Source organism: Misgurnus anguillicaudatus, chromosome 16 (genome assembly GCF_027580225.2).
Source record: "Misgurnus anguillicaudatus chromosome 16, ASM2758022v2, whole genome shotgun sequence".
Taxonomy (NCBI): Eukaryota; Metazoa; Chordata; class Actinopteri; order Cypriniformes; family Cobitidae; genus Misgurnus; species Misgurnus anguillicaudatus.
In genome coordinates, this window is record NC_073352.2 from 34748829 (window position 1) to 34771913 (window position 23085).

The window sequence follows — 23085 nt, forward strand, 5'->3', positions numbered from 1 at the left end:
TCACTTTTATCTGAGCAATTCCAGCATTATGGATGTGATGCTGTCAGTCAAAAACTAAAATAAAACTTTTCAGAGAACGCATTTATTACCAATATATTGAACAATTTGTTTATATTTTCCTAACCCCCTGATGATTGATTGCAGACTTCAGAAAAAATGTCAGTCTATAGTCATGTTTTCGATTTTAATGGAAAGTTTTTGGAAGACAGTTATGGATGCAAAGTTCTGGGAATTTTCAAGGCTGGAAACTTTCCATGGGAATTAACTGGGAATTTGCAGAGTTGCTTATAACAGTGAACTTAAATGTAGTTAAAAAATCTTGCAGATTTAATGCAGTTTCATTTCTACCCTACAAATGTATTTATGTAAATTACGTAAATCTAAATGTAAGCTAGCACTATTATAATAACTATAATAATGTTTATTATGCTTTTGTGTTACTCAATGAAATAATCATTTAAAGGGGACATGTCACAATAATTTTTGAAGATGTAAAATAAATCTTTGGTTTCACCAGAGTACATAGGTGAAGTTTTAGATCAAAAAACCATATAGATAATTTATTATAGCATGTTAAAATTTCCACTTCGTATGTGTTTGCAAAATTTTATCGTTTTGGTTTTATCCTTTAAAATGCAAATGAGCAAATAAAGTGCAAACACTGATCACAATGATGGTGGTTTGATGCAATTCAAACTCAATTGTGCTGTGAATGATTTTCTCTCTCTCTTTCTCTCTGAACTAAATGGCAGTGCTGTGGTTGGATAATGCAGATTAAGGGGTGGTATTATTATAATAAGAGCTCCCTGTGACATCATAAGGAGAGACAAATTTCAACAACCTAATTTTTCACATGTTTGCAGAAAATGGTTTACTATAACTAAGTTACTGGGTTGTTCTTTTTAACATTTTCTAGGTTGATAGAAGCAATGGCGACCCAATCATAGCACTTAAACATGGAAAAGTCCGATTTTCATGCCATGGCCCCTTCAATGTTCTACTTGCAATTAAAACAGTCAAGATGTCAATAAAAAAAAAATGTATTACCTTGCATGCATGTCAGCTTATGACCAAACAAAATGTTTATTTATGTTTGTATTTAAATACATTTCCCTAAATTTCCAAATAATTCCTGTAAATTTCCATAATTTCCCATTAAGTTTCCAATTAAGCATATTTCCAAAATTCCCCACATTAAGTTCCCATTGAAAGTTTCTAGAAATGTATCGGTAACTTTCCGCCTTTTTGCAAACCTAATTGCTACAAATATATTGTATGACTTATGACGTTTTGTGATTCAGGGTCACATATAACCCTATGTGTGCAATCAGGAGACTACATTAAATGTCTTTAAATAGTTTGACTAGTCTTAAATTTGCACCTAGATGATCATAAAGCTAACAGACCTGGACTAAAAGCCCACAAAACTCTGCTATATAAATCATGCTGTTTTTAAGAGTAGAGCTGTCTTGATTTTAATACATTTACCTGCTGTAATTTAAACTGATGGTTTATTATCAGTCAGATTGTCAAGGGAAGATTTATAAAGGTGCTATAAGACTGACAAACACACTCAGTGTGTCTTTGAATCAGAGGTCCAGACGGATGTCACTGATGTGAGAAATGGCCCATTTATTAGTGTGAGATTGTGACAGGTCTGGAATGAAGGGCGGACACATACACACATTGTCAATGGAAAGCACACATAGAAATATGCGACCATTGTGTCTTTGTTTTAGAGGTCATAGTTGAGAACAGTCGAGTTATCTCTGCTCACCAGAGACACTTTTCAGACTATGAGCTTCTTTAAATGTCAGTCGTGAGGGCTTCACAAAATCTGCAGTCTTATGAAAAGGAAAAGCTTGTTATTAACTTTCATGTTGTGTTTGTGCTCTAAGAATTTCTAATTGTATGGAAAACGTTCAATATGTTGTTTATATTTTACATTATTTAATATCTCTCTGTAGGCAGATTAGAGACACAGTAAACTGGATTTTCAGCGAACAGATGTTGGTTTACTACATTAATATATTCCGGGACACGTTTTGGCCCGACGGGAAACTGGCACCTCATAACAAAACCCGATCCGAGAGCGAACGCAGAGAGACTAAAGAGAGGGCACAACAGAAGCTTCTAGATAATATTCCAGGTGAGAGAACAACAGTACACTTGTATTTCACAGGGTTTATGGGACATTTTTCTTCTGATGTGTACATCAACACATTAAGAGGAGCTGTAGTTGCATCACCCACGGCACCTGTCAGAGATGTTTCTGACTTCTCGAAATAAAAATTAAGCCAGAAGAATTTATGTTTTATTTACGCGACATTTGTGTAGATTATATTATACCCAACAGTAACAACAGTATACGCAACATAGACAGTTTGGCACCAGTAATATTAAAGGTGCTGTACAATGTAAAACTGTATTTATTTAGGCATAAATAAATAATAAGAGTTGTGTACATGGTAATGAGACTCAAACAAAATCGTTTCCTCCTTATGTAAACCTCGTGCATGCAAAAGACCGCTGGAAAACAGACCAATCTCAACATAACACCAACTGTGACGTTACAATCCAGATGTACACCCCAACATTAAATTGCACATTAAATTAATTACAATGTTGTTACAATGCCATACACACAGTTGTGAATGCTGAGTTAGCGCTATATGCTAGTTAATGCTATATGCTAGCATTTTGTCTGAAGTTCTACTATTGACGTTACAGTTACGTTTTGCAGGTCCATACTGAAAAAACACAAACTTACCACTCAGAAACGTCCATTAACAATCTCCAAACAATTAATTATTCCTCAAAATCTGATACAGACTCAAACATAAGATCTGTTTACACACACACAGAGCTACAGAAGGAGAAACAGCCAATCAGAGCAGAGCTCAACATTATTATTCATGACCCTTTCAAATAAGTTAATAATAGATCATTTAATTCTAAAGGGAAATCTGAGGGTTGTAAATGGACATGTAAAACTGACTCTGGATCATTTTTTGCACTTAATAAAGCCACAAACCTTCTGTGTAGATTTCAGAGAAGAATTTAAAATACTACATAAATGCATTCTTTGGCACCTTTAATAAAATACATAATTTATAATAGTAATACAGTGACACGGACATTTTTTCTGCAAAATACATACTTTTATTTAAAAAGGTTATGAATATTTTATTTTAAATATCCAGCCATTACAGTCGTGCATTGAATTTTAAGATAGTCGAGGCTGTCTCCATCAGATAGATCCTTAATTTCATGGGAAACAAGGTAGGTATTTGAAGGAGTTTTTGCATTAGGACAGCTTTTGTCATGTTGCGGTGACATCACTGGCTTTTGGAGGATGCAGGCTTTAAATTGGGATGCAATTCAAATCAATTCTGATGTGATGTTAACGATGCATAAGACACACAGCTGTTTACGCCTTTCATAATGTTGTGCTGTTTATTTGGAGTGAGACACTTGAAACTCGCCCGCACACACTTCAGTGAGCAGATCCAGAGAGATATTACACCAATAGTCTGAGCCCACAACTTGTTGGAGAAAACCTTTCCACTTCACGGCCCTCAAAAGCCCAACACAACAAACTGCTACTGTATGAAACACAGCACAAAACCTGGCTTGTGATGGTCTGATACACAAATAAACGTTTATCACTTTTTATATGAGGAATTTAATATTTTATAGATGAATGATAACAGAGATGTGTGTATGTTTGTTGTTTTGGTCATGAGGTATAAAATTGCACTTTTAACTCTTTCACCGCCAGCATTTTTTTAAAAAGTTGCGGAAGGGCGCCACCTGGTATTGCGGAAAGACGGAAAATCTCGTCATTGGTGGGGAAGCGTTTTCTCTTAATTGACGAGATATCTCGTCAATGGCGGTGAAAGAGTTAATAACACTAACAGTAATCCATAATGTGGTTATACTTAGAGGTGGACCGAGTTATCACTTTTGCCGATTAATCGGCACCGATAATCCATGATTTATTTATATTTTAAGTTAATAACGAGACATTAACATCAAATTAACAACAAATCAAAATCAGTTTTCAGTTCTTTTTTTCATCAATGCAATCCATCTTTTGTTATTTTGATTAGATAATAATTAAATGTTAAAACAGAAGCAAGTAAAGTACAAGACTATACACATATAATAGACATTTATGTCATTTCAGTTTTACCAGTATTTCAAACAAATTTACTTCAATACTTATTAATATAATTAATTTATTTTTATTTATACATTTATATCATGTAGCACTGTTTCACTTTGAGTCTTTTTTGGTTTTATCCAGTATCCATTTTATAAAACTATCGGTCGATTAATCGGTTATCAACAAGTAGGGACCAAGTTAGTTTTCGGTAAACACCACTAAAGATCGACCTCTAGTCATACCATACTTTAAATTGATTTCTACATTTACTGTAAGTGCATTTGTATGAGGTGTATATACAAATGTATAATTGTAAAATCACCAAAGCTTTGAATTATGGAAAGTGAAACATCTAACTCTTTATGATCATAAAAAACATTTAATCACAACATTTTATGAATACTTAATGTCCTTGTTTCAGCATTACTCATGTGTGTATTTATATTGAAATGAATAATCTCATGATATTTAACTGTCATGTTGCTGTTGGCATACAGATGCTCTTCAGAATCTTGTGGGGCAACAGAATGCAAGATATGGGATCATCAAGATCTTTAATGCACTTCAGGAGGCCAGAGCCAACAAACATCTCCTCTATGTGAGTCTTTACAAACTCTGTCCCTCTTATAAAGATCAGCTGTTATTTCAATGGAAAGGTACAGTTGTACCATCGCTTATTAATCCTTACCTTAACCTTAAAATTGCCTGACATTACTCTGGGGAACACTGGACGATTATAGAGCTACAAGATAGTAAAAAAGAAAAAATATTGTCATGAGGAAGCACAAATAAATTTTCACTTTTGGGTGAACTTGAATGACCTCTAAAAGCACATGAATGTTGTTGGTTTTCTCTGGGACCCTGCTGCTTTCAGACTTTCTCTTTCTGTCAGGTGATTTATGTGGAAAATAGTCATGATACAGACCTCAGTCTGAATTGAAAGTGATACCGCAGCATTCACAACCTGTCAACGTCTCATGAACTCCACTGAATGTGAATGAAACGATTTTTCATAATTTTACACCAGATCAAAGTGATCTTCTCTATTGAAAGGACTTATTAAGCAGTTTATTAATGCAATGTTCATCATTTTTATCCATTGTCTTGCATTAACTATTTACATTCACAATTACACAACAAATTAGATGCATAAGCAGCATGCAAACATTTTATTAATGCTATGCTGTATGTTAAAGCATATTTATCGTTGATCTTATTATTAAAGTATATTATATGAATTCTTTTCAAATGTGTTGTTTGTATAACATAATCCACTAATACTGCCTCAAACCTCCTGTTTTTATCTAGTTTTATGAACTGTTTTGGTTCTGTTTAAAGATTATACTGTAGTGCCCTCTTATGGTGTAATGAAGAACATAAAAGCTTTTGACACAAATCCTCATAAGCTAATATTTTAGATCAAGCCGATGTGTGAGAGAGATGTGTTATCATTTTCATCTAAATAACCGTTGCAAGGGCTGAGTGTGCAAAACAACATTTTAAAGGGATAGGCCATGACATGCAATTAAAAAAATTAAATTATGTCAGTGAACTATTGCTTAAGGTGCAATCCCAAAACAAAGAAGGTTTGCCCTAAATACATCTTCTTATGCAGGCAAATTCTTAAGCAGCATTGAACATATCATTCACAGAGAAAACAATCCCAGCATGCACTGTGACGAGGTCATTAAAAACATTTGTTGTAAAAAAAATCACACATTTATATATTTAATTGAAGATCCAAAAATTATCATTTTATAAATCATTATATAAACCAGAGGTCTTTAACCTTTTTCAGGATAGGGACCCCTTACTGTATAGACCATTTCAAAAGATGTAAACACTACTGGTCCAGAAACACTTCCTGTTTCAGTTTTATTATTTCACATATATCATGATCTTTAAGATGTTTGTTTAACTTTTTTATTCAGTTCTATATGTTCTGTTGGTTGTATTTTATCCCAACGTTTATCTAGTGTTAAAAAACTAAAACAGGAAGTGCCTCTGGACCAGGTTTTTTTTACATCTTTTGAAATGGTCTATAGGGAGGAGCAGGGACCCCCAGTATATGTATCAATTTAGGACTGTATTTATTATTATTTAAAATACTTACTTTGTTATTAAGTGACATTACAAAGAGACTAAAATAATAATTTTTGGCACACTACATTACATTTTAATATAACTGAATACATTATATGATGGTTACATTATGCTTTTTAATTTTAATAGCATATTAATCAATTTTTGCTTGATGCCTACTTTAAATTGTCCAAAAATATTATTTTGCATTTAAATAATATTTGAAGGACCCCACCGCGGACCCCCTGTTGAAGACCCATGATATAAATAGATCAGACGGATTAAAGTAGACTATTTTATGTAATATTGTGTAATAATATGGGTTGTTTGGTTCACAGCATGCTAACATCAATCTCTGTATGAATAAATTGCAGTTCCTATATTTTACACAAGGAGTGCATTATGTCCTCGATGATGTTGCCTTGAATGAAAGACAGCAAGGTTTATTGGATTTTAAAGCAGAGCTGATGGGTAGATGAATAATTCATAGTTGCATTAAACGTAGATTAAGCATCATCTTTCTGATCTTTGTCATTCAGATCTTGTTGGAAATGCTTCTAAAGGAACTTTATCCTGAGCTGAGTATCGAGGCTGTGCAGGCCTGAACATCACGTGATGACTTCACCTCTGCATCCACTTTTTCTTTAATGTACTGAAGGATGTTTGTGTTGTTTTATTTCTGAAACACTTGACACTGTAGTGCTGGATCGTAGAAGCATCACAGCTTCATAAATGACATGAATATGTTTTTGTTTAAATAATGTGTTAATCTCTCGTCTGATTGGAGGATCAGGACGCATCACTGCCGCCTGCAATCGGCTGCTTTTCTATCTCTGATTTTTTTTTGTTTTTTTTGATGGGAGTGTGTGCTTTATAATGTGAATAACAGTGGAGTATGTGTCATACATCTGTAAAAACAGCTCTGTGAACTTTCCACATACTAATTGTGATCACTATGAAGGCTTTTAATCGTGCAATATGTCATGTACAGTTATTGTGAAGGTTTTGTTTGTGATATTATTATTATTATATTATTATAGATTTTTATTTTTACCAAAAATAGACTAGAGCATTTATAAGCAATAAATTACAAAAGAAGATTTGTATTGTCTCTTGTGTTTTATTGTGCTAAACAACAGCTATGAAAGCGTATTGGTAGCAATATTTAGAATGTAATATGCAATATGGCAATGCATTTATGTATTTAATTTTACATTTCCATACATATTTGTGCAATGCTTGATGCAAAATGAAACTTCAAATTGAATAATTTAATTTACATTTTCAATTTTTTTTAAATATGTAATTAAAATACAGGTTTTAACGCCTTATAAGTTGCAAAAATAAATTGAAATGTTTTACTTAAAATTATTAGATGATCAAGCAAAAACTGTAGCAAAATGCGTATTTAAATGTAATTTTCCCTAAATGCATTTTGCATTTACAGGTAGGACACCTTTGGGATTGTGTTTTCATTTACATACCGCGTGATGGATTTTGATTTGAAAATCCACTCTTGAGTTTATCACGCCCCTGCCATGTCAATCATTGGGTCAAGGCATGTTAATTCATGTTAATCTCAGCATTTATACTTAATCTTTAAATTGTTAATATTTGTTAATGCACAATGAGCTAACATGAACAATTGTATTGACATTAACTAACATTAAAAAAAGTTTAATATCTGCTAAAAAACTATATTGTTTATTGTTAGTTCATGTTACCTAATGTATTTACTAATGTTAACTAATAAAAACAGTAAAGTGTTACAAATATAAATCGGATAGATTTTTTTCATGTACACTTGAAAATGCATTCTTTTAAAATCACAATCTGTATGACAAACAAGAACATGAAAAATGTCATGGCCTAGGAATTGTTTAATTGCTGCTGTGATTTACATCCTGCCGTACAAAACGTCCATATGCAGCTTTTTGCAGATCTGCGGATCCATCTTTGCAGCCTGTTGAAAGAGACAGACCTATGAAACTGGTGTTGGATGCTGCAGTCACGTTGCCTGGTGAGGAAAGTCAGTATGTGTTGTGTCATTTCAGCATCACTGGAGTTATATTTTGATGATGATTGTCATTACCTGTGTAAAGTAGCGCTGTGCTTTATCTTTGTGCTGTTGGACGCCTCTGCCCAGCTGAAGGCACTGTGCGAAGTAGAACGTGCCGATGGTGATTCCCTTACGGATGTATTCCTCCAGACAATCTGTGCGTCGAGCTATGGCACTGATGTTCTCATATTTGCTCACCCTGCAGGTCAATGACAAAACAAGCTCTTAAAAAGTTTTTTTTAAATGTTTTAAAAATGGATGTAATGCATATTTTGAATCTGGAAGAATGTGTTTAAAAAGTTTTGTTTATTGAACAACATTTAGTACAATTTAATGATTTTTCTCCACAATATTTTTGATATCCTCATTCAAAAAAATGTCAGGTGGTACAACCAACCAATCATTGTTTATTTGCCAGATAAGTTTTAATGCAAGCCCTGTGTCGTGCTGATTATTTGATAGTGGCATTTAAAATTATAATCATGGAAATACTGTAGTTTGAAAGTGTGTAAAACAACTTTACCATAAAACTAACATTTGAAAACTATAAACGAACAATAACTTAATAAATAATATTATAGACAAACTTGCATTAAAGGGGACAGAGAATGAAAAACCATTTTTACCTTGTCTTTGTTGAATAATGGTAGTCTACCCACATTCACAAACATACAAAAAGTGCTAAACATGCTAAACATCTCAGTCTCATAGAAATTCCTCTTTTAGAAATGTCAGCCAGAAAACAGCCCAATCTGAAAAACTGATGCTTATGACATCACAGGCATCTAACTGCCCATCCACTTTAAAATAATTGGCTACATTTTTTGAGTGGCAGCAAAGTCAGCCAATCAGTAATGAGATTGCAAGTTAAGCCAGTAGGGGGAGCCAAATAGGTGCAAAACCACTTGTTTAAAATCCCCCACCCTAATAGAGCTATCTGAGAGAGGTTTTTAGGAAGCTTCTAAGGCATTACAGACCCAAAAAAAAATTTTTTTGTCTACATGTCACATCACAGAACAAGAATAAATACTCCGTTCAATCATTCTATGTCACCTTTAATTAAAACTAAAATGATAAACTAAATTATTAGATTATTAAAATGATTTAGCATAACATATTGTTTCTTAGTGGCATGTGCAGTTGCACCCTTTGACTTTCTGGTTGCACCACCTGACCTGCAATGAATTTACATTAAACAGTCATCTTGTTGGGTATTTGTTATATGCTTTTGCCTGTGATATCAAATTCATAAATATAATTTTTAAATACAATTAAACCATGTTTTACAAAAAACAAACTGTTTGGTAAAATAGCTGTTTTCTAGTTTTACATTGGTTGTACCACTTGACACAAAAAGTATACCAGCCTACACATTAGATTAAAGTAGCTATTTTTTTAGTATTTGAGAGAAATATACAAACTTTTATTTCAGCCATAAGGGTTCACTAGATGATGTGATATCATATTTCATGCTAACACTTGCTAACTTCTTAATAAAAGGCCCATGATTGCGGTTGTATAACCTCGACATTTGAGAACTTAAAAATTGTTGGACAAAAAATAATGCCAAAGTATCTTATTTTCAATTTTTAACAATTTAAACACCATTTTTAACAGTTGCCTAAAACTGCTTATTTGTACAGACCCCACCTGCATTTAACAAATTTGAGATACCAAAACAAAAATTTGCATTTATTATTAAAAAATATGGAAAATGTATTTAAACAAAATAGTTTAGTTTAAAACAAAAAAGTGACATGCCATAAATTTATGAAATCATTTTTTATAGTACATAATACCCTCAGACACAAAAATATTTATGTTGTGTCACTGACCCAGTAACAATTTTCACTTTTTTTCTTTCCTAAAGTTCTCAGTAAGTAAAAAAGAAAAGTGAAAGTAATTGAATGCATTTTATTAAAAATATGATGTTAGTTTATTTATCAGAAATATGCTTTCGTAGGGTGTCTGAAGATGTCATCAGTACCTTTCCCCCAGACTGGCCGCTCTTGAGTAGAGTTTTCGGTGGTAGTAGCAGGCGGTCAGGTGTCCCTGTGCGTAGACGTTCCCCCTCTCTGCAGCCTCCTTCAGACAGTACAGAGCAGCTTCTGGATCCTTCTGTACTCCATATCCATAAAGATACATCACACCCAGAGCGCCCTGGGACTCCAGACTGCCGTTTCCACAGGCCTGAGAGTGCCAGAAGAACGCCTGACAAGACAGAGACATTTCTAGTGTAATGTAATGCTCAAGAGATCTTCATTTTTTCTGGGCACTGATCTCATAATCTATTAAACAATGACTAATGTATGGACAACTATTAGAAAGATTGAGCAAGCCATTAAAAAATTAGCAACAATTTTCTAATGGAAATGTAAGTGCTTTTTTCTTTCTAAAAGTGGTCCGGGTTATGTGCATAAGTTAGGGTTATGAAGTGATATATGAAGTGCAATAGTAAATGCTTGCCTGATAAAAGCAAGGTAAAACGGAAAAATACGTTTGATTCTTAAACATTTTATAAATAGGTATAGCTTGTTGATATTCATTGTCTCACTGATATCAGAAACCTTTCTGAGGTTGAGGGTCTCAGGTCTGCAGTAAAACATGCCTAATGCTGACTGAGCTTTTACATTGGCATTTGGGTTCCCGTCATCAGCTGCCAGGAGCCAAAACCTGTGAATCAACACGTACAATACATGAGAGATCTCACAGCTCTTATATCTGAATCTCATTGTTGAATTGTATTTCTGGATGAATTCACCTCTCCGCTTCGATGCTAGATGCCTGAACACCACAGCCTTCCAAATATGCCCTGCCCAAATTATACAGCGCTGCGAATCTGATAGAGCCCACATCAGAGGAATCCCAGAATGCAACTCTTCTCATGTACTCAATTGCTCTGCCCTGTCAAATGATTGGTCACATAGCCAAAATGTACAATGTGATTTACAGTAAAGGTGTGATGTGTCACTTTTGACAACCTTTGATGAAACACAGCGTTTACAATTCTCAGGGGAATCTACAAATGGTTTATTTGTAAAAAAAAAGGTCACTAAGCTGGAATTTAAAACATTATGGGGTGGTTTCCCGGACAGGGATTAGCTAAATCCAGGACTAGGCCTTAGTTTAATTAGGAAATATAACTAGTTTTAACAAACATGCCTTACTAAAAACATTACCTGTGTACATTTTGAGGCAAAACAAAGGGCACTGATGTATTTTAAGATATGTCAGTGCAAGTTTGTTTTTAGTTTGGACAGCTCTTAAAAATGTCTTAGTCTAGGACTAGTCTAATCCCTGTCCGGGAAACCGCCACTATAAGTACATCATCTTAAGTAATTTTATTCTGGGTGGAAAACTGACAAAGCTTAGAGAATTTAATTAAAGAATTACATTCTAAAATGTTGCATTGAATTACAAGTTTCTGTAAATCATGCCCAAGACATCACAGTCTCATTATAATGTTATGATGTCACCAACGCTACTCACAAAGTCTTCTTTGGTATGAAGGCCATCATAATATATGACAGCCAGCTGATACAAAGCTCTGGGGTCTTGATCTTTTATGCCATCAAAGATCATCTCAGCTTCTGCATAGCGGCCCTACAAAACACCAAGAGTCATAAAAAAATAATATTCCTCAGAAGTGCAGCTACTATGTAAATTCTGTTTTTCTGTTATCTACAATAGAAAGCAAATTCTTGAGCAGTCTAAATCTGTGGTATTGATAAAGTACTCTGATTTTAGGACATTGTTTACCTCTTCAAAATACAACTGTCCCAAGAGAAACGCAGCTTCTGAATCGCCTCCATCTGCTTTCTCTTTCAGCAGTCCTACAGTCTTCTCCAGAATCTCAACACTGATCTCTGATGCACAAAACACTTAAATCATGTTTCAATATTTGACGTGGTTCTTCTAAAGTAGATTGCTATGCTAAATTTGAGTGCATTGAGGGGAAATGTGCATGGTTGCTTCCAAAAAATATTGTATAAAAGATAAGGTGAGAGAGGTACATTTTAAAATACTTCATTTGGTGTACCCTGTTAAACACTTTTTCTTAGGTTTTAGGATACTGTTGATGTCAAATGTGATTTCTGTGGAACAGATAGAGAGACACTTATTTTTTAATAGTATATTAAAAGGTTTTGCATAGATTTGGAAGGCCTCATTTATGAATTTTGTATGATAATCTCATACCTTTATTTCCTTATCATTTATTATTCATATTCTTATGTATATAATTTATTAAAAAAAATTTCTATTTAGTATGTTGTAATGATTATTGCTGTAATGTAACGTTAGTAAAAAAATTGACCTGGTTTATTTTGCAGTTGTTAAACATTAATAGAGTAAAAGTAACAACTGTTCAACAACAAAAACTATTGTAGATTAGTTTAAAATTGTTAAAACATTTAATGTTTTTATTATAAGATAAAATGGTTACAGTTGATGTCATGTTTAATAAACATTATTAGGGTCTAACGTTACACTATTTATTAATTTTCAACTTATTTTTTTTTTTACAAAATATCAGGTGACATAACATATATTAACATATAAGACATGAAATTAATGTTTTAGTTATAAAATAGGCTATTAATCCATGGTCAGGGAAAACATGTGTATAAAAATGTATTTATTGTAATATGTTAACAGTTTTATCACCTGATTTGTCGTTTAGCTTTAACTCTTGGCTTATATCTTGATAAATCTCAGTCATTGTCTTCAAGCTGTTTGTTGATTTCTTCACATATTCGTCTTTTGAGTCCGTAGCACGCAACACAAACTGCATTTCTACAACTAATCAGATATTATTAAAATACTGTTTCAATCTTCGTCCTTACATTTGTGGCTCATTCAGTAGCTAATATAATGCATTTGACGTCGCCACAAGGTGAACAGGGCGTCATTACAATACGTCATAACAACAAACGTTGCCTTGACAACCGCAATGTCGTCGCACTTTGTTTGTTTGTTTTACAACGCTTTATCCTTATTTTATACACACGACATAAGCTAGTTCTGTCCATAGTACTATTATATAATAACCTTTTATATTCTACATTAAACATAGTTTATTACCCAACATAATATAAGTAAGGGATAATGTAGAGGCAGCCGGTAGTTATTGGGAAATAAGCCCCGACAGTGTGATCAGGACCCGACGCGAAGCGGAGGGTCTTGTATCACACTGAAGGGGCTTATTTCCCAATAACTACCGGCTGCCTCTACATTATCCCGCTTATTACACGGCTACTTGCCACATAAGAAAAAAATCTGGACATGAATATGAATTTGAAACATTTTATTGGCATATTTGTTTTAAATTAACATTTTTATCCTTCCGCGAAACTTTGCACAGATGCATAAAATGATCGTAATACCTTATTAAGATCCTCTGCTTGATACTTGTCTCCATTTTTTCTCTTTTAGCCAGTCTTTGAGAAGTTTTAATGCCCATTCTGTATTTTTTTGTGTGTTGGCTGGCTTCGTAGCTGTCATGCTCTATTTTGTCAAGTTCAGTCTCAGTAAGCTGTCTGTGTCTTGTCGTGATTGTCGAGTGTTTGTCACAAGATGGCGCCAAACAGACAGTAATCTTTATTGATCTTTATTGGCGCGGAGCGATATTACTCGTGCAAGTAGTCCAGTTATGCGTTATTATTTTGGAGCGGTTATTATTTGAAAAGAACGAACCTGCAAATGTCTCAACTGACCAATCAGAATCAAGCATTCCAGAGAGCCGTGTAATAAGTTTGGGTAATACAGAGGTACTGTATGAGAAATGAAACATCAGGGACACGTTCAATCTCACACGGGTGCACAACGTTTTGCTACGGTTTCCGGGTTGAACGACATGTTTCTCAATATGCTTTTTTCAGCGATCTTGCGTCCTGCCGTCCTCGTGTCCTCGCTCTACGTCATCATTAACGGTCGAAGTTCATTCCAATTCTCAAGAACGCAAGGACAGAGGACGCATGAAAATACCCGGATGTGTTCTTGATATCGAGGATGCATCGAGTGCAGACTTGCTGAAATCGCTTTACTCCCAAGAAGTCATTGCGGCAAAACTTCCGAGTTCGTTCTTCCAAGGTCGCCTGGCAAGACCGATCTCCACGAGGACGCAAGTCCGTTCTTTGCGTTCTTGGAATTGAGAAACAGCCTATAACATTTAACCCCTCGTTCGCTTGTCTCTTTCAATGAGGCGTTTCTGCTCTTCATAAACAAATGAGTACCATCCACACCAGTAACTGACAAGAGAAGGATGACGTGAACTCCAATGATTTGTTCTCATTGGTAGTCTCTCCCGAAAGTCGCTCGACATTTGCATAAAGTTAAACTAAAGTTTAAAGCTGTGTCCCAATTCAAGGGCTCCGACCTTATAAGCATGGGACCTTAAAGACGAGCACTTGGTCTTTCAAGGTGGCAGACTCAGAAGTTCGCGAAGAGAACTGAAATGAGAGACGGTCTAATGCTGGCTGTTTCTCAATATGCGTTCTTCAGCGATCTTGCGTCCTCGTGTCCTCGCTCTACGTCATCATTAACGGTCGAAGTTCATTCCAATTCTCAAGAACGCAAGGACAGAGGACGCATGAAAATACCCGGATGTGTTCTTGATATCGAGGATGCATCGAGTGCAGACTTGCTGAAATCGCTTTACGCCCCAGAAGTCATTGCAGCAAAACTTCCGAGTTCATTCTTCCAAGGTCGCCTGGCAAGACCGATCTCCACGAGGACGCAAGTCCGTTCTTTGCGTTCTTGGAATTGAGAAACAGCCGCTGTGTTCCAGGCAACCTGTAACTCATGTTTTTACAACCTTCTACCGGTGAAAGTGCACTGGAACGGCAGTCAAACCCGTGACTTCCCACCCGTGAACTCGTACTAGATCGATGTACTCCCAGTTCAGAGTCGTGAGTCGTGAGCCGTTTCTCAATACCAAGTACGCCAAGTTCGGACTTGTGTCCTTCCTAGTTCGGACTTGCAAGTTCAGACTCGGAAGAACTCGAAATGCATTCTGGGAAACTTCGCTGTCATAAGTCCACACAAGTCTCCTCTGATGCATCCTCGATAAAATGGGCGGATCAAGAACACATCCGGGGATTTTATGTGAACTTGGGCTTGATGCGACCTTTGAATTGGAACAGTACTTGGCCCACGACTGATGACGTTTCACAAGTCCACAAGAACGCAAGTACAGACAAGAACACATATTGAGAAACGGCTGTGGTTTTGAACTCGTGAGTTACGGGTTACCGGTTGCCTGGAACGCAGCATAAGCTTCGGACGACCCATAATTGGCGTCACACCTGCTGCACGCGCCTGTCAGCAGGACAAAGCGGAAACGTTTCTGACTTATTAAAATAAATATGAAATCAGAAAAATATTAATTTAGTTTAGAAAATATGACACGTTGATGTAGATTAAACTATTCAACAATTAAATGAATCAACCTTAGAAATATATGCATCATAAAAATAATAATATTACCAAAAAACATAACTTATAATACTAAAACAGTGACAAACTTTTTTGATAAATACACACTTTTATTTAATGAAGGTTTTAATTGTTTATTTTAGAATATCCAGCCGCCGTTGCAGGCCCGCAATGAATCTTGGGATATCCTCGGTTGTTAAGGATCCATTCGTTCTTATCCTTAACATCGCGGAGAAATGAGGACGCATTTTGAGGCTTCATTCTATAAGCATCCTTTGAATTGGGACGTCCTTACCAGCCCCAAGTCGCGTATATCAAAAGGAAAACAATGATTAGAGACCATGCTGAGGGAGGCTTTAATGCTATTGATTTCACAACTCTCAATCAGGTGTTTAAAATCAACTGGGTCAAACAATGTATGCTTGGAGGAAATGCTCCCTGGTTTTTCATCCCAAATTTATTATTTAATCGATGTGGTGGTTTAAAGCTTTTGCTAAGTTGTAATTTTAAATGTAATAAGTTACCTATCCATTTATCAGATTTTCACAAGCAAGCACTGGATTCTTGGAAACTGGCTTTTAAACACAATTTTTCACCTCACAAATGCATTGTATGGAATAATCAATATATCCTATATAAAAACAGGACGGTATTTAATAAAGAATGTGTAGAAAAGAATATATTATGTATTTCAAAATTTTTAAACACTGACGGGACTCTAATTAGTTATGAAAAATTTAGTCAAGAAAACAATATTAATATTACTCAAATAGATTTTCTGAGAATAATTAAGGGTATTTCCCCAAAACTTCTACAGCTTATCAGATCATCCTTACAATACTCTCCTTTAAGGGAAGACATTCCTCGAATAATGATAGATGGTATTGACTTGTTAGATAAAAAATGCAATAATATTCATATCAGAAGAACATTACTCTCTATAAGTAGTATTTCTCCTAAAGCTGTGTCTTCATGGAAACGGTTATATCCTTCTGTATCTTTATCTAACATATGGTCTATTCATAATAAGTTTGTGATACCAAATAAAGTCAAAGAAATCCACCTTAAAATCCTTCATAATTTTTACCCCTGCAAGTTATTTTTATCTAAATTTATGAATATTCATCCAGAGTGCTCTTTTTGTGGTTCTGAAAATGTGATTCATTTGTTTGTTAAATGTCCCTTTACAACACCATTTTGGAATGAAATTTCAAGATTGATTTTTACATCCTTTAATAATCTTATTGACTTCACTGAAGAATTGGTCCTGTTTTTGTCATGTAATACTGGTTCTGTTACTTTAAACAATACTATTAATATCCTGTGCTTGCTTGGAAAAGGTCATATTCATAAGTGTAAAGTTACAGCCTCAAAACCTAATTTTATTACATTTTGCTCAGAATTAAAAGGTTTAACTGAATCTCTTTGTAAATTAAAGAATAACCAAAAAGCAGTTAAATCATACCAGATTTTAAATAAGGTTTTGAATTCACCTGTAATTTGAGATATGATATTTAGATGAACTTTCCTACCCCCTTCTTGAGTAATCTTTATTTATTTTATTATTATTTGTTTATGTATTTCATTATTATTTTTTATAACTGTAAATCCCTCATAAAAGAATGTTTGTTCTTATTACTTTATAATACTATGTTATTGTATAATACTATTTGTATGTATAATACAAATGTTAATTGTTACTGACATAATGGTAAAAAAAAAGCCCCAAGTCGCGCTGCTGTGACGAAATCGGTCTTAAAATACGTCCTTAGAAGGTCGCAGCCTTTGAATTGGGACACAGCCAAAGTTCACTTTCTCGCGTCGCTGGACACGCCCATACGGTCGCCAACGGTCACTTTCGCTCGTGTCGCTTGTCGTTGGCTGTCTCTGAATGGGGCGTGAGAAACATGACTGAGAACTCAAACAACACTAGTAAGTGATCCATTATAGTTTCATTATAGACCCCTACATTTAATAACAAGTAGTATTTACATATTTAATATATTTTAAAAGCAGAATTTTGCTTGAAATTTTCAGCCTTAAGTCTCTGTAGCCTATGCCATTATGCGGCAGTATAATTCTATGATTACTCAAGTAAAGATTCCTTCAGCTTTTGCTTTCATTTTAGTTGTCTGTTTTACTTTGTTGTTAAGAATTGGTAACATTAGACCGTTTCCAATAAAATAGGACTTATAAGGATAATATTTAAATAATTTAGAAAAAGATGTGCTTAAAAGCTGTTTTCTTTTTCTGTGGGGTTTGTTTCTGCCTTTGAAGCTCTCCTGATTTTGAAGTGGTTGATGTCCTCAGGACAACATTATGTTTACCCTGAGATAATATTTCCAACAACCAAAATTCAAAAATAATTTTACAGTTTGTTTAAGTTCACAAACAGGATAAGCTGTTTCATTTTTTTCTTACCATTTCCTTTTGATTTTAGGGTTCAGTTATGGTTTGGTTTGGGGTAGGTTTAGGTTATACAGTTATACAAATGTTGCCCTGAGGACATTTCTCACTATCATCACTTGGCAAAATCAGATCGAGCCCAATTTTGCAACCCTGTTACCTAACTTAGAGACGTCCAAATATAGTTTGACTAGTACACACTGTTTGCGTTATTTTGTCATAATTAAAAATTAATAATAAAATAAGTTGTCAATCAGAGCTAACTAGTTTGGAACCAAATTATGGCTTGTGAGTATTGATAAGCTTTTTCAAAAGTTATGACGTCAATAAATATCTTATTATTGGATGTATTACAAACATCTTTCTAATAACTTATCTTTGTGTTTTGTCTAAGGTTCAGTATATGACTACAGTGACAGTGATGACACCAATACAGAAGAAAACTCTGTACAGCCATTTCAAGTTTTTGTTGCCACCCTGTACAGCATAGTTTTTATCATTGGCATCATTGGAAACATCCTTGTACTGTCGATCGTGTTCAAATACTTCAGATGGCGGATTTTTAAATTCTTTAGGACAGAAAAGTGCATCTTTCACATTGCTTTAGCTGACCTGCTGTTTCTTATATCACTGCCATTTTGGGCCTATGATGCTATGGCTGAATGGATCTTTGGTGGTTTCATGTGTCGTACCGTTACAGCTCTATACATGCTGGGTCTCTACGGCAGTGTCTTCTTCATGGTCCTTATCATAGTAAATGAATACTTACACTTTTTCCTCCCTTTCTATGGAAATACAATAACTTTAAAAATGTCCTGCTTTGTGTGGATATTCAGCTTGCTTGCATGTCTACCTAATGTTATTTTTACCCGTGACATACAAGGGACCCATCGAACAGTGTGTGTACATGATTTTCCAAATCCAGCCTGGAGATCATTTACTTTCTTAAATATGAACTTACTGAGCTTTATCATACCTCTGATTATAATTGTGTTCTGCTATTTACGGTTTTGCGTGTCATTAGAGCGAGTGACCTTCAGGTTTAGAACCAAATTAAATACAATGCTGGCTGTGGTAGTTGTTCATTTTCTGCTCTGGGCTCCATACAACATTGCATTGTTCATCATCATCTTACAGACCAATGGTTACCTGCAGACATTTGAGTGGTCTGGTATGAATCTGGCCATGCAGTGGGTTGAGATTGTTGCCTACATCCAGTGTTGCCTCAAACCTATCATCTATATACTTTTTGAACAGAAATTTAGGACATTTAGAGGGATTAGTTATTCTTCAGCATTGACCTCAAGATTCCCTTTACCTGCCTTAGAGGAATCATGGGTTTAATCCCAGGGACACATGCTGATGAAATGTATAGATTGATGCACTGTAATAAGTCACTTTGGACACAAGTGTTGGCGTTAACTGTGTGTTGAAATAAGTTGAAGTTTACTTGATATCATCTCAAATTTAAAAATATAAAGTGGCTTCAGATTTTTGAGATGTCTCATTTATATTGTAGAGCATAAGGTGAAAATTTACTCAAGTAATTTAAACCACTGACATTTATAGTACTAATGTCCCCATCGTTCATTCCCCCTCCTCTCTATAGTGTTGTGGTTATAAGGAAGTAAAAATGAAAACAAAAAAGATGTCTTGTGGCCCCGCCCTGTCATTTGATATTGAATATGCTTCTGAGAAATAAATACTTCTGTTTAATGGTTTGACAAAAACGCATATTTCACAGACTTGACTGTAAAATCTAAAAAACATGACAGAGGACCTAAATTACACTAGTAAGTGACAACTAAAGTATTTATGATTTAATGTAGTTAAATTATATGTAATACATGTAATTGAAATAAAATGTTCAAATGTTTTACACTATAAAAATAGAATGTAAGGAATTCTTCTGTCGTTTTCAATCTTGTCTCCGTGCAGCTTGTGTGGCATAGTAGTCCATTATTACTGATTTTATGTTTTGTTTTCGCCTGGCAATTCTTAAGAAAAATAAGCAATTGCATCTACTGTAGATATTTAAACTATCAGATGATTTTCAAAGAGCAAACTCCAAAAGCCTGATGTGACCAACAGATTTCATAATTGTCACGAGTCCTGTCGGTGTCTTCCCTGTTTTAGTGCTTTGTTCCCTCTTGTTCCTGTGTTGCTCCGCCCCCATGTTTGTTGGATATTCATTGATTCTTCACCCACTGCCCGTTTGTTAGTTGTTATTTGTTTCTGCCTTGTGATTAAATTGAATATCATTTCATAATTATTTATCAAACATCTAATAGGTCTAAAAGAGATGCTTTTAAAAAGATATATAGTAAGACACAAATGCTGTCCTTACATAGAATATGAGAATTTCAAAATGTATTCCATTCATCTTCCTTCATCAATACTTATCTTTTTGTTTTGTTTAAGGTTCAGTATATGACTACAGTGACAGTGATGACACCAATACAGAAGAAAACTCTGTACAGCCATTTCAAGTTTTTGTTGCCACCCTGTACAGCATAGTTTTTATCATTGGCATCATCGGAAACATCCTGCTACTCTGTTTCACCTTTAAGTTTCTCCATGAAATGTTGTGTAGTTGCGTTTTTAACATCGCTTTAGCTGACCTGCTGTTTCTTATATCACTGCCATTTTGGGCCTATGATGCTATGGCTGAATGGATCTTTGGTGGTTTCATGTGTCGTACTGTGACAGCTTTATACATGCTGGGTCTCTACGAGAGTGTCTTCTCCATGGTCCTTATTGTATTGGATCGCTACACGATGGTCTGTTGGGCCTTCATCAGTATCATTACGACATCCAAATCAAAAATAATCTGTTTTGTGTGGATACTCAGCCTGCTCGCATCTCTACCTAATGTGATTTTTACCCGTGAGATAAAAGAGACCCGTGGAACAGTGTGTGTACATGATTTTCCAAATCCAGCCTGGAGATCATTCACTTTCTTAAATATGAACTTACTGAGCTTCATCATACCTCTGATTATAATTGTTTTCTGCTATTTACAATTGTACTGCAAGTTGTTTAAATTAATGATGTCAGAATATCAAGATAAGAAGAGTCAAGTATCCATGAGACTTATAACCATGCTGGCTGTGGTAGTTGTTCATTTTCTGTTCTGGGCTCCATACAACATTACATTGTTTCTAATCATCTTGCAGACTAATGGTTACCTGCAGACCTTTGAATGGTCTAATGGTTTGAACCTGGCCATGCAGTGGGTAGAGATTGTTGCCTACAGCCACTGTAGCCTCAACCCTATCATCTATGTACTTTTTGAACCGATCTTTAGGGAAAAAATAATTGAGACATTTCAAGAGTTTTCTGCAAGATTCTGCAGATTTAGTGCAACATCTTTAGAGGAGGTTACGGATGTTCCACCACTTGGATTGTAACAGTATTAATGCCTATTTAGGATATTAGGATATACTTTTCTGTATATGACATGCAGTGAATGAAGAAGAAAAATAAATTGTTATAACAGATATTTGTTAAATAAAAAAGATCAAATTCTATGCAAAACTGTATTACATTTTTTTTGTCAGAATCTTCATGACTTCAGATTATGATTGGAGAACATTTATTGTTATATGATAACTTATTGCCTTGATGGTTCCATGTTAAACATCTTTAATATCAAAAGTGTGTGCCAAAGCAGAGAGTGATGACACACTCGAATGATGCACTGTAAGAGTTAATAATGTAGTTTTGATTAATGTCTGACGTGATGGGCAAAGAGGTTGAACCATCAATAGGTCAGGTTACGTGGCCTTTCTGTGTGGAGTTTGCCTGTTTTCCTTGTGTCAGCGTGGATTTACTCCGGGTACTCCAGTTTCCTCCCACAGGCCAAAAACATGCAAGTAAGGCAAATTAGAGATACCAAAATTGCACCTCCCTAAATTTGTGTATGGATAAACTTGTGTGTATTAACTTGTGTATGGATGTTCTCACCATGAATATAGCCATAGATGCTGGAATGGCCTAAAGAATAAATAAAGAAGAAGAACAACCACAATACTTGATTCAGATATTTTAAAATGAGAACAAATTTGAAGAAAAAAAAATTACTGGACCATTTTACTGCTTTTCAAAATGAATACAAATATAAGTATGAATAATAAATATCTTGTCATATGTAATTATTGTAATATAATTTAATTAACTTAAAAATGTAATTTAAACAGAAACAGGACACATCACTGCTTAGTTGTATAGCCTACTTTATGTTGTAATTGTAGCATTGCTGAAATATAAAACAACAAGGCCTAATGTAACAAGTGACAAAATATGTTTTTTTTTTTTGAATGAATGAATGAATGAATGAATGAATGAATGAATGAATGAATGAATGAATGAATGAATGATTTATTTCAGACTGACAGTCAACACAGTCAACACAGTTGAGCTAACAAGCAACCAAATATATGCTTCAGTCTGAAACAGTTGTAGGCTGAAGCCCTTGCTTATAATGCCTACCCTTTTTAAACATCATATTTTAACCACATAAAAATAAAATAATAAGATAAAAAAAAATGTATTACCCTATACCATGTTATCAATCAAATACTGATAAAATTATAAACATTAATTTTGCATATGCATACAGTTTCATAATCCAAAATTTAACAAGGCAATTTGTTCAGTTATCACTCTTTAACTAGTTTCATATAGTTTCAGTGCATTATTTTTAAATAATTTCTTTAATTTACTAAGTGTCCCACATTTTTTTAATTCATCATCACAGTTGTTCCATAGATTTACACCTTTTACCGACAGGCAATGGTATTTTGCGTTGGTCCTCACTTGTTTCTTTTTAAATACACAATATCCTCTTAAGTCATGTTGACATTCTTTTACTGTAAACAACCCTTGGATACTTTCTGGCAATTGTTGTTTTTTTGCTTTATACATGATTTGTAAT

General features: G+C 34.6%; 4 protein-coding genes across 7 annotated transcripts in view; 3 read left to right on the forward strand and 1 right to left on the reverse strand.

Moving 5' to 3' along the window:
* Window positions 1-7350, forward strand: part of snx25 (sorting nexin 25) — a 52168-nt gene extending 44818 nt beyond the window's left edge. The window contains exons 17-19 of the mRNA XM_055178675.2: window positions 1968-2149; window positions 4666-4766; window positions 6790-7350. Of these exons, the coding sequence (XP_055034650.2) occupies window positions 1968-2149; window positions 4666-4766; window positions 6790-6855 (349 nt within the window). The 3' untranslated portion in view covers window positions 6856-7350. The remainder of the gene's footprint in view (window positions 1-1967; window positions 2150-4665; window positions 4767-6789) is intronic.
* Window positions 7351-8112: 762 nt separating this feature from the next.
* Window positions 8113-13225, reverse strand: lrp2bp (LRP2 binding protein). 3 transcript variants are annotated; one of them, XM_073854546.1, is made up of 8 exons: window positions 12975-13220; window positions 12069-12175; window positions 11799-11912; window positions 11071-11213; window positions 10877-10982; window positions 10297-10520; window positions 8343-8508; window positions 8113-8267 (listed from the first exon to the last, which is right to left on the reverse strand). In XM_073854546.1, the coding sequence occupies exons 1-8, from the start codon at window positions 13099-13101 to the stop codon at window positions 8259-8261; spliced, it is 996 nt and encodes a 331-aa protein (XP_073710647.1). In that variant the 5' UTR covers window positions 13102-13220; the 3' UTR covers window positions 8113-8258. The 3 variants fall into 3 exon arrangements, with proteins under 3 accessions (XP_073710647.1, XP_073710646.1, XP_073710648.1); XM_073854545.1 differs by having other exon boundaries at window positions 8113-8213; window positions 12975-13218; XM_073854547.1 differs by lacking the exon at window positions 8113-8267 and having other exon boundaries at window positions 8349-8508; window positions 10864-10982; window positions 12975-13225.
* Window positions 13226-15820: 2595 nt separating this feature from the next.
* Window positions 15821-19508, forward strand: LOC129422645 (C-C chemokine receptor type 2-like). Its single transcript, XM_055178691.2, has 2 exons — window positions 15821-17675; window positions 18544-19508. The coding sequence occupies exons 1-2, from the start codon at window positions 17651-17653 to the stop codon at window positions 19491-19493; spliced, it is 975 nt and encodes a 324-aa protein (XP_055034666.2). The 5' UTR covers window positions 15821-17650; the 3' UTR covers window positions 19494-19508.
* Window positions 19509-19836: 328 nt separating this feature from the next.
* On the forward strand, window positions 19837-22233 carry LOC129422644 (C-C chemokine receptor type 5-like). 2 transcript variants are annotated; one of them, XM_073854548.1, is made up of 2 exons: window positions 19837-19942; window positions 20571-22233. In XM_073854548.1, exons 1-2 carry the CDS (start codon window positions 19918-19920, stop codon window positions 21557-21559), a joined length of 1014 nt encoding a protein of 337 aa, XP_073710649.1. In that variant the 5' UTR covers window positions 19837-19917; the 3' UTR covers window positions 21560-22233. The 2 variants fall into 2 exon arrangements, with proteins under 2 accessions (XP_073710649.1, XP_055034665.2); XM_055178690.2 differs by having other exon boundaries at window positions 19841-19942; window positions 20577-22233.
* The last annotated feature ends 852 nt before the right edge of the window (window positions 22234-23085 follow it).